Raw genomic sequence first — 11,524 nt, forward strand, 5'->3', positions numbered from 1 at the left:
TAACCCTGAGGAGTAGCCGGGATTGGGCCGTTTTTCTTTCAGATGCTGCAGCAGGCTCAGTTTTAAAGCCAGAGTGAAGTTTCTGGTATCATATGAAACAAGAAGACCTAAGGAATCGATTTGTGACTAGCATGACAACCATGTCATGCTAGTTTGTCAGGAAGGTAGCTAAATAACACTCCAAAGTTAGGCTAAATTTTGGCGAGGAGAAGAAAACATTTTCAAAGGGGTCCGCTTTTTCACAGCCTAATGTTGGCAGGTGTGTATGTGTGTGTGTGTCCATGTGTGTTTGTTTTGAACCAGCTAGTAGCCTTATATTGTCATTTAGCCTTTCTGCTGCTATTGCATGGTTAAATCGTCACATTTTATTTTACGTGTGGGGGGGGGGGGGGGGGGGGGGTTGGTATATGCCATAGACTGTATAAATAGGTATACGCAGTGGAAGTGGTCCCTGGGAAATTTGGTTTGTAGCCTACGTAGTGGTACTTGGACGGAAAAGTTTGGGAACCCCGGTTCTAATCCAACAAAACACCGGTGAAGGAAGGTTGCTACTTGATGACCCCTCACCTACACTTACTCCCAGACAGCTGGTGAATGTTGCTGCCTGGGTAAAGATCCTGTACATTTATGACGGTACAGAGTGATGTTTGTTAAGTTATTTGCTCTGTAGTATATTATTCTGTTGAACTCATGAGTCAAGACTCTGTATGACTCACTTTGGATTTATCATCATCATATCCTGGTGAAGAATATTAGTGACTCATCTATATTAGTTGGTGTGTCTTGTCTACATTGTTCAAGAGCTTTCATGGGACAATAGATGAATTTCTAATCAGATCATTGTGGAAGTGGCCCCTGAATGACTCTAAGCTTTATTAGACGAGAGGGGGTCAATGACAAAGAAAGACTATCCTGAATGACTAAGCTTTATTAGACGAGAGGGGGTCAATGACAAAGAAAGACTATCCTGAATGACTCTAAGCTTTATTAGATGAGAGGGGGTCAATGACAAAGAAAGACTATCCTGAATGACTCTAAGCTTTATTAGACGAGAGGGGGTCAATGACAAAGAAAGACTATCCTGAATGACTCTAAGCTTTATTAGACGAGAGGGGGTCAATGACAAAGGAAGACTATCCTGAATGACTCTAAGCTTTATTAGACGAGAGGGGCTCAATGACAAAGAAAGACTATCCTGAATGACTCTAAGCTTTATTAGACGAGAGGGGGTCAATGACAAAGAAAGACTATCCTGAATGACTAAGCTTTATTAGACGAGAGGGGGTCAATGACAAAGACAGACTATCCTGAATGACTCTAAGCTTTATTAGACGAGAGGGGGTCAATGACAAAGAAAGACTATTCTGAATGACTACGCTTTATCAGGCGAGAGGGCTCAATGACAAAGAAAGACTATCCTGAATGACTAAGCTTTATTAGACGAGAGGGGGTCAATGACAAAGAAAGACTATTCTGAATGACTCTAAGCTTTATCAGGCGAGAGGGCTCAATGACAAAGAAAGACTATCCTGAATGACTCTAAGCTTTATCAGGCGAGAGGGAGTCAATGACAAAGGAAGACTATCCTGAATGACTAAGCTTTATCAGGCGAGAGGGGGTCAATGACAAATGAAGACTATCCTGAATGACTCTAAGCTTTATCAGGCGAGAGGGGGTCAATGACAAAGGAAGACTATCCTGAATGACTCAGCTTTATCAGGCGAGAGGGGGTCAATGACAAAGGAAGACTATTCAAGGGTTAGACAATCATTATGTGAGGCAGCTGCAGGATGTACCGCCTAAACCAATCACCTGCATCGGTTCGAACTTCCTCCGGTCTGAAGCGTTTCCCCCCCACCCAACTTCCCTTTGTCCATGTTCTGTGGGTGTGATGCTAACGCTGATTAGCCACCTGACTTTTGATTGCAGATTTATTTTTTATCCAGCGAGATGACTCAAATGGTTCACACATGGTTCACGCTTCACAACATGTATAAAATGCCACTTTATTTCCAAACATCTACTGATTTTATTTCCAACAAGGTAATTTCAAGTGCTGTCAAAAACCATGACAAAATTGACTCTTCCATCGTGATACTACAGAAAACAGCATAAATGTAAACATTTGATGTAAACCTGACAGAAATGATGTTTCTAGAACTGCTTTTGACTATTTCACTTTCATAATATGATTTCAAACCAGACTCAGTCCTGCCTCATCCTGTCATAACATTACATTTTTTTTTTTTTTTTTTTTGTTACAACCTGGAACTTATTTTCATCTTATTTTATGTTAAACTAGCATCACAGTATTTTTCTTACACTCAGTGTATATCTCTTAGGTTGTGAAACAAGGTGGTCAGTGGGATCTGGTCTGGTATCTTACATCAGTACACGTACTGCCAATTGTGTATATACATGTACAGTATAATGCAACAATTTTCAGAATAACAAAAATGAATATTGATCAGTCAAGCAGAATACCTTTGAGAAATAAACATTATGTAAACCATGATAGGTTTGATTGATTGTGTTTTGTTGTTGTGTGTAACTGTGTTTAATTAAACTTATTCTTTTGAAGTATATTTGTATTCCATAGTACATGTATATTTGCTACTTGTGTACATTTAATCTTAATTGGTATTTAATTGTTAATGATGCTAACAAAGGTATTCTGATGATGATAGGAGTGCTGGCTCTGGTTGGGTGTTGCTTGATCACCTTTCAGAAAGAAGAGAGGTGCCGATTCATTTCCCCATGCTTGTTCTTTAGGAGGGATGGGTGTTGGGCGGCAGGCGGAGGCCCAGGCTCTGCAGCAGGTTGGAGGCTGGTCCGGCCAGGCCGGCCTGCGAGCTGAGGGACTCCAGCAGGTTGGTGACCAGGTTCAGGTCCACGTCCAGGGGCTGGATCTCCTCCTCTAACTCTTCTATGCCTCCTTCTCTTGGAAGACCAGTGGGATGAGGGGAGCCGTTGGTTAGGCCTTCGTCGTCACGCTTCTGCTGAAAATGATTTTGGAATATATCAACGGATTACGGATGAAGTTCACAAGCTGATACAGTGATATACATAATATGCATGACTTGTTATTTCATCTGAGTTTAGAGCCTCCATTTAATTTTTTATTCAAAGTAAAGTCATTCAAAGTGGGGGATATTGAGAGTGAGGCTGAGCAGAAGCAAGGGGCTATTAATATATTCCTCTCTCAGATATGATGAGGGTATATTCACAAACACAGTCTTACCTTCTGAGTAAAGCTTTGTCCCACATGAGTACTCATAAGCTCCTGGTCCATCTGGTCCATGTATCTTTTGAGACTGTCCAAAGTCTCTGCCCCCTCCCCCCCTCCAGGACTAGACAAACTCTCTTCTTCCTCTTCCTCTTCCTCTTCCTCCTCCTCATCATCTAGATCATCTGAATCCAGCTCTTCATCTTTGCTTCCTGAAACAATTGAAAGATATTTTCTTTTACATGTCTCAGTAACATAACTATTGCAAGTATTTAATCATGTATGTCTTACATACCTAGTAGTCTGTCCAGTGCATTGGCCATGGAGTCTGGGTCAAAGCTGAAAGGCTGATTTGAATGGGCCCTGGAATATAGAGGAAAACATTTGCATGACATGGTGGGGGATTTCCTCCACTGGCATTTCATGTGCAAGAAAGGATAGAGGGAGTATTACAGTAGCATTCGTGGCAAGCTTTCAGAAAGTCGGCAAAAGAAAATGTGAAATAATGCGCGTTTCCAATCCGTTGCTATTATGCGAATTATAGAGCTGTCGATCACCTCGTGTTTGAGGCTGTCTGCCTCTGCTGCTCTGCTGCTAGACCCGATAGCCTACATGCGTCATCTTGCAGGCAGGCAGCGACCATGCAGCTCTATTAAAACACATCTACGTTATTAATTGAAAGTGTCTTGATGATCTACAACGGTACAGGACCATATGATGCAATTTCTGGATTACCAGGCGCTACTCTTCAACTGCAAGCATAACGTTATAATCCATGGAGCAATTCTAGAAGTGAGTCGCATTCACATTAAACCCAGTCTTCTGTTTAAACACACCACGGCGTTCTAAAAATTGTAGGCTACTTTTCCACCTTCCCCAAGCGTGAAAACGTTTTTTGCGATATTTGGTGGGGGTTTTTCCGCATTTTGCAGCGTTTCCACTCAGTTTTTTGATGCGCAAATTGAAAATTTGCATAAAAACAGGTGGATGGAAACCCAACTAAAAGAAACCATATAATTTATTCTAAGCAATGTACGGTATGCACTGTACTGAGAAATCGTCAGTCCATCTCACCAGGGCAGTTCAGCACCCTCGTGGGAAGAAACAGCGTTGAGGAAGTTCTTCATGCCCTGGGTGACTGCCACCAGGCTGTAACTGGCCTCTTCTGCCTCTTCATCTTCCTCCGTCTCCTTCCTCTTCTCCTCTGCGCCCCTGCCATGCTGCGTGGTGGAACTGGGCTTTTGGCTGCCAACACCAATGCTCGGCCCACTTCTCTCCTCGAACATGCGTTCCAAATCCTGAGCGCTGATATCCAGCCAGCTATCACCTGGAGTTCGACACAAACAAAACGAGAAATTAGTTTTGAGCAGAGGTTCAAACCGCACTAGGCGAATGGACCCGGCATGCCTAGGGGAATGTGCCATTCCTGTCTCAAGCACCACTATAGAGAAGTGGAAACGTGTATTTTTTGCACGTTCGATGCCTAGGTGTGTGTGTGTTCAAGTTCAAGTTCAAGTTTATTCATAATGTCCCAGAAGGGCACTTTGGGTTGCAGCAAAGCATAAAAACATAAAACAGTCATAAAATCACACAAAGCTCGAGATAAAAACATGAAAACAAAGTGCAGACACAAATAGACCATAAAAACAAAAATGGAGACACAAATAGACCACGAGGTAGTACAAAGTAGCAGTTCAAAGTGCCAGTGTAGTTTAAAGTGGATTAGAGGCCATGGCTGATAAGTGCAAGCAAGGCAGTCCAAGAAGGACACTTAGCCACACAGCGCTACATATTATAGAAAGAAAAATGCTACAATATTACTATTGTACAAGAGAACGTAAAATTATACAGTTACATTATATTCTCTTAAGTAGCATTTAAAGCTTGAATCGAAGCAGGCACAAAGGAATTCCTATATCTATTTTTCTTAGCCAAGGGAGCACGAAGACGAAGGCCAGATGGAAGCAGCTCATATTCAGAGCTCAGCGGATGGGCATTGTCTGAGCAGATAGCCCTTGCTTTTTTCAGCACCTGCAGGTTGAAAATGTGGTCTAGGCTCCTAAAATGGATTCCGACTATTTCTGAAGCCGTTTTCACAATTCTCCCTAGGGAGTTCTTATTCCTGGTGTTGAGGTTGCCGTACCAGCAGGCAATAGAGAAGATGATAACAGATTCAATAAAAGCGCTGTAGAACAGTTTCATCAAGGTCTTGTCTACCTGGAAATGAGCAAGTTTCCGGAGACAAAAAAGGCGCTGCTGACCCTTTTTGCACAGCGACTCTGTGTTCAGATCGAACTTCAACCTGCTATCAATTATAGTACCCAGATATTTGTATTCAGTGACCAGGTGAACTGTCTGACCATTAACAATACTACCCTGGGCAACAGGGGGGGAGCGTCTGAAATCAATGCAAATCTCTTTCGTTTTTGAAACATTGAGTTGCAGAAAGGCATCTTCACACCAGGATACAAAGCCATCAATGACTTGGCCATGGCCGACTTCATCATCGTCAAGTGTTGCTCACTAAATGTTAGTGCATCAGTGATGTCACAATGCCTCCTTGTGTGTGTGTGCCACATTATATCACTGATGACATTATCAGAGTGTGTGTGTGTGTGTGTGTGTGTGTGTGTGTGTGCCCCCCTATGACATCACTGATCAGTCTTGTCACAATGCCTCCTTGTGTGTGTGTGTGTGTGTGTGTGTGTGTGTGTGTGTGTGTGTGTGTGTGTGTGTGTGTGTGTGTGTGTGTGTGTGCGTTCGCCCTTATGACATCATCACTGATGGCAGCACATCATTAGCTAATTAGCCTATTAAAAAGATCCGGCTCCGTCAGGTCACCTGCCCGGGTGCCCTTTACACACCCTGAAGGTTTCAGCCCGATCGCACCTAAAACGGCATAGCTGTGGCCGAACACACAGACATCGCCCACATACTCAATTTTATATATAGATAGATAGATTTATTGTGTGTAGCTATTTACAGAATGTAATGCACACTTTGCAGGTGCCCCCTATGGCCTCTGTTCCAGGCCGTTTCACAGGCCGTTCTAGCTTAACTCATTGAGTGCCATGGACGTCCTTCGACGTCCAATTAAATAGTGACGTAGAGTGCCACGGACGTCCTTCGACGTCCAATGCGTTTTTTGACGGTGGGACGTCGATCAAAGCCTTCCGCAGCTCCTGTACAACTATAGTAGCTATTGGAGGTCTATAACCTATTTTACAGAACCCTTAGGTGGCGACAGTGCTCTCCAGATTACAGAAATGTCAGGAATACACAGCCTGAAATAGCCTTGATCAAAGAGAACCCGCTCATGCTGCAGTCCAGAGCCATGTAGATTGTTCTGGCTGCAACTGACGGTGCGTGCGAACACAGTCAATCCGCGCACACAACTGAGTCCTTCTGCCTCTGTCTGTCTGTCAGCATAGTTTCTCCACATGATTAGCCGCTAGAAAAGCAGCAGCGCGACACTGAAAAGCCAAACCTTTCACTGCAGTCCGCGTGTGGCTTCTCCATGTTGCGCTGCCTGGGAGGCGGCGCACCAAAAGCATTCCGAAAATAGACGCTTGGTGCGAGGCTGTGTGTTACTAGTGTGGGGAGGAGTTTTCAGCTGAGGGGGGGGAGGGGGGGAGGGGGGGTGGGGCACGCAGGGCAGGACACAACTACACCACATCACTACATCAGAAAATATTATCTAGAGTCAGTGAATGTGCTTGAAATGCTGCATTTCACAAAAGGCTGAATATCTCAGCTTATAATTTGAAATGCCTGAAAACGCTGAAAACAACCTATCTTCTCCGGCTCATAACTAAAGAACGGAAAATGGTATCAATAAACTTTTTTTTGCTGATGATACAATAGAGTCTCCTTGTTCTTTTTGCGTGTTCGGTGTTTACATAGTAATATCACACAATATTCTGTGGGCCTCGAGAAATCACTGAAAACGCTCTGAAAACTCTGGCATCCGTGTGGAGCGTCCGTTCTCCAAAAGTGGCTGGCACTCAATGAGTTAATAGTGAATTGTTTTCAGAAATTTCTGTTCAGGGTGAATTGTAAAGCATAAATACTGCAGCTTGCGGTGAAATAACTCTGTCTTACCTAAAGATAACACCAAGTGAATCCATAATCTCCATAGCCTTTCTGATAGTATCATTACCCACGCAACCACTCCCTAACTTCTGTGAAAGAACTATCTATCTATACACACAAAGGGACTGGTAAACAGTGCTCTTGGTCCTTTATTCATAGTATTCCCATGATGTCATGCCTTTCCTAGCAACCTGGCACTTTTCCATATACACAGCTCACTGACTGCAGCCATCAAGGATTACAATCACCTGCTATTTTCCGACCAAGCTGGCCGTGTGGCTATGAATAATGGAGCATTATAGCTTTACTACTGTATGTGAATATGTCAAATTTAGATTGAGATTGAAATGTTATCCACTGTAGGTCCTTATGTTACTCTTAGTCTCTTGATTAAGGGAATGGACTAAGTAAGGAGCACCAGTAAAATCTCCATATATACTATCATTGTTCTTGTAAAAAAACAAAAGAAAAATACGATTGCTTGATTATGTACTCTGCTTTGCAAGAAAAAAAATCTCCTCGTGCACTAGAAAGTATACACACATTATGCCTTCATGGTTACGCATAAAGCTAGCGCTTTCACTCACTGTCCTCTTGGGGGAGCTGTGACTCCTGTCTCCTGAGTTCCTCCAAGTTGTAGGGAGGACAGCTCTGCAGCAGCCGGAGAACCTCCTCACCTGCCGACTTACCACTGGAACCACGCACGCACCCACGCACACAAAGTAGTACATTCAGAAACACAAACCTGGATGGCATAGACAGCAATGTACATACTTATTCATATTAGACACATGTGCATGTAACCACCACTCCTCACCTTGATGCTGAAGAGACAGACTGTTCGAAGAATTTCTCTGCTGATGTCTTCAGTTCCCTATAACGACATGAGCCTTCCAGCTCCCCCTGCGTCAACAATAACCAAATTCACAATGTTCAACTTTTCATGCGATAATTAACACAAAACTACAATATTTGTTATCCGTTAAAATAAGTTTGAATCACAAGATGTTTGCTTGCAAGTGGCTAATTAGCTAGACATCCACTTGGCCTTCCCATTCAAAATGTGTGACTAACCCGGAAGTAGTCATTGCTTTTTAGACTCTCTAGGAAGCCTTTCCACTGAGGATTACAACAGACGGGGGCATCAGGCTCTGAAGATGGCGGCCTGCACCTAGAGCATAGGATCTCAAAGCCATGGGCCTGGGAGAGGGACACACATACGCACGCAAGCAAGCACAGATATATAAATATATAGAGATACATACATTAGTCAAAACATCATTATGTTCCATCTTACACCCTCCCAATGCCAGAATCAGAATAAAGGTGTTGGTCAGAGGGAATGCAGAGGCAGGCTCACCAGTTTCATGCCCAGCTCGTAGGCTCGGTACTGGGGGTGAGAGCGGGCGGGCAGGGTGAAGCCGCTCCTACGGTCTGGGGTGAACTGTTGTTGCTGTAGTTGGGCGTACAGGCAACGGGTGAATGTCACCTGGAAATGGATACAGTAATATAAGGTCACGGTTCGCTAAGGGTCTGAAGACTTTTGTTCTTTTGTCCATGAATATTATCCTCCGAGACATGCGGAGAGCGGGAGCTTCACCGGCAGGACGTAGCATGTGGGAGGATCACGCTATTCCCACCAGTTCCCTTCCCCCCCAAGCAGTGCAGCGACCAGGACATAATACCCTCGATCCGACTTCCCACCCGCAGACACCAGCCAATCGTGCCTGTATGGACGCTCGACCAAGCCGGAGGTAACATGAGGACGCGAAACCTGCGACCCTCGTGCTGGTAGGCAGGGAATCTACCGCTACACTACCCGGACGCCCCCTACACAAGTCTAAGTTTAAAAGCAATGCTGATTTCAGAGAGGCAGACAACAATATTGTACATGGGACATACTCATACTTGTGAGCCAATATGTTGATAAATAAATAAATAAATAAAATAACTATTGTGGTTTTTCGTGACTGGACAACCTCTCCCTTTTGACTACGCTATTACAAATTCAAATCCCAGAGTGTGTGTACCAAGGTGAGGACTTGTGTGTTAGGAGGAAAGGTCTTGAAGCTTCGGCAGGCCTGGAGATCCACTGGATCCCGCAGATAGAATGCTGACACTGCTGGAGCCACCATGTCTGGTCGCTGAGCCAACACCGTGGCAATGCCTGCAGGTAAGAAGCAGTGGACACGGTGCAGGCCCGCTGTAATCTTCTCTGGGTACCTAAGTGAAAAGTACACACACAACCAAGGATGTTAGGCTTATCATTGACATAATCTGGCAACAATACTGTAGTCAATTGTTTCTATATGAATTAGCGAGATTATCCTGATAGTCCCGCATTGACTTGACTTCTATGATGCCAAGCAGTCCTCTCACCCCTCTAGTCGCTTCCTCAGTGCTGTACAAATCTTAGGGCTTGCCCGACAGGCCTGTGTGTGGGTGGAGAGAAGGGCTAGAGCCTGTCCCACACTGGGTACCACATCCCTGGAGAGCCCAACTGTACTGGAATGGGAGGGGCAGGGCAGGATATGCAACTCGCCCCTGTGGAGGAACACCTTGGAAAGGGAATGGGATGGACAGATGAAGACTGAAGACTTCAGCTCAAATGTTGTCACTGAAGCAAAAACAGGTGTTTAGAGTTCAAATCTCACCCTATTCTCGCTGGTCTCTGGATTCAGCCACTTGGGAAGAGAGTCTGCTGCCTCAATCAGAAGAAACTCTCCATCATTGTCCTCCACTCTGTGTAAACATAAAATGGGAATTAGAAAGCAGAGAAGCTGCCATGAAAAACAAACAAAAAACAACAACACCGAAACAGATCCATGTTTCAGCACCAAAATACAAGTCTTTAATAACAATTCTGTCTCACCTGGCCGCTAGCTGTGGGAACGCCTTTGTGATTTGTTGGAGGAGGTAAACGATGAACCACTCGTCCTCCACATTGTCCCCAAACTGAGTGCTGCCTCCAATGTGAGCAGGAACATCTCCTATCAATATTAAGAACAATCAGCCCTGCTTCACGACATAATACACACTAGAGGTGTGTGTGTGTGTGTGTGTGTGTGTGTGTGTGTGTGTGTGTGTGTGTGTGTGTGTGTGTGTGTGTGTGTGTGTGTGTGTGTGTGTGTGTGTGTGTGTGTGTGTGTGTGTGTGTGTGTGTGGGTGTAACAGGAAACTATATTCTTCATTCATTGGCTGAGGGAACTAATAGAAATCGTGCCAGCAGCCCTCTGATGTGTTACCTTTCTCAGGTTGGTACTTGAGGTTGAAGGGCTGATGCTGCCACATGTATTGCATGAGGAGCGGGGCAACCTTGGCCAGAAGCTCCTCTACTAGATGTGTTAGATGTTCCTCAATGGTTTGTGACCTGGAACTATCCGGTTGAATCAAGAAAAGTTTGTACTGCACCACGTCTTCTTGCACCTCTCTCCTCGATAATGCGTCCATCGTGGCACTTATAACGACCTGTTAAATAGAGACAACAGATATGAAGATTACGTCGCCATATACAATAGAAAGTAATGTAAATCCAGAAAATTACAAATATATAACTAACCTAGTTAATTCGTGATGAGTCCTCCTATGGATAATATCCAGCAAATTATCTTGGGAATGTCAAGTCAATACCTGCTCGTTTTGGATTTGAAGGAAAAAATGTAAATGCAGGAAATCAAATGCTGTGTCGTTAACACGCCGTTTATTGTTTTCGCCCTGTCACGAATTATTGTCGACTAGCAACTAGTATAGCAAATACTAGTTCCTATTTCGTTGTTCTTTGAGTGGAAAAAAATCGGTAACGTTACCGATACTAAAAATAACGAACAAAAAATCCGCCATACATCGAATAAGTCCTATTGACATCCAAAGTTCAAACACTTAATTAGCTACCTGTTTATTGTAGTAATATCTAACGGACACATTTCAGAAGCGCACCTCAGCAAGGGAGTTGCATCCCCCCCCCCAGGATGGCGAAGGCATGTACCGCCCTACTCTGCCTCTGATTGGCATACCCTGCTATTAGACCCTAACCCAAACCAATCGCCCTAACCGGCTGTCCCTCGTGCCTAAACCCAACCAATCATCACTCCTGGGCGGGACACGCCTTCGTCGTCCTGCGAAAAAGAAAAAGAAATCTGCGAGCGGGCGACTTCCCAGGAGGCCATGGGAATATGAAGTCGCGTATCCATGACAGCCTTGTTATTG

General features: G+C 44.3%; 1 protein-coding gene across 2 annotated transcripts; it reads right to left on the minus strand.

Annotated features, from left to right (window-relative positions):
- Window positions 1-1,986: 1,986 nt before the first annotated feature.
- Window positions 1,987-10,996, minus strand: ecd (ecdysoneless homolog). 2 transcript variants are annotated; one of them, XM_083650870.1, is made up of 14 exons: window positions 10,878-10,996; window positions 10,564-10,786; window positions 10,191-10,308; window positions 9,973-10,060; window positions 9,698-9,876; window positions 9,349-9,541; window positions 8,679-8,807; window positions 8,393-8,518; window positions 8,136-8,221; window positions 7,906-8,009; window positions 4,301-4,553; window positions 3,522-3,589; window positions 3,242-3,438; window positions 1,987-2,996 (listed from the first exon to the last, which is right to left on the minus strand). In XM_083650870.1, exons 2-14 carry the CDS (start codon window positions 10,766-10,768, stop codon window positions 2,769-2,771), a joined length of 1,974 nt encoding a protein of 657 aa, XP_083506996.1. In that variant the 5' UTR covers window positions 10,769-10,786; window positions 10,878-10,996; the 3' UTR covers window positions 1,987-2,768. The 2 variants fall into 2 exon arrangements, with proteins under 2 accessions (XP_083506996.1, XP_083506995.1); XM_083650869.1 differs by having other exon boundaries at window positions 1,987-2,999.
- Between the last annotated feature and the right edge of the window lie 528 nt (window positions 10,997-11,524).

The sequence above is a fragment of the Poromitra crassiceps genome (genome assembly GCF_964638095.1).
Source record: "Poromitra crassiceps genome assembly, chromosome: 14".
Taxonomy (NCBI): domain Eukaryota; kingdom Metazoa; phylum Chordata; class Actinopteri; order Beryciformes; family Melamphaidae; genus Poromitra; species Poromitra crassiceps.

Bases quoted from the DNA above. Each gene is read 5' to 3' on its own strand.
- ecd (XM_083650869.1), bottom strand. From the start codon at position 10,768: ATGGACGCATTATCGAGGAGAGAGGTGCAAGAAGACGTGGTGCAGTAC. The intron at 4,554-7,905 runs GTGAGTGAAAGC...GTCGAACTCCAG, and splicing joins ACAGCTCCCCCAAGAGGACA to GTGATAGCTGGCTGGATATC. The intron at 3,000-3,241 runs GTAAGACTGTGT...AATCATTTTCAG, and splicing joins GACAAAGCTTTACTCAGAAG to CAGAAGCGTGACGACGAAGG.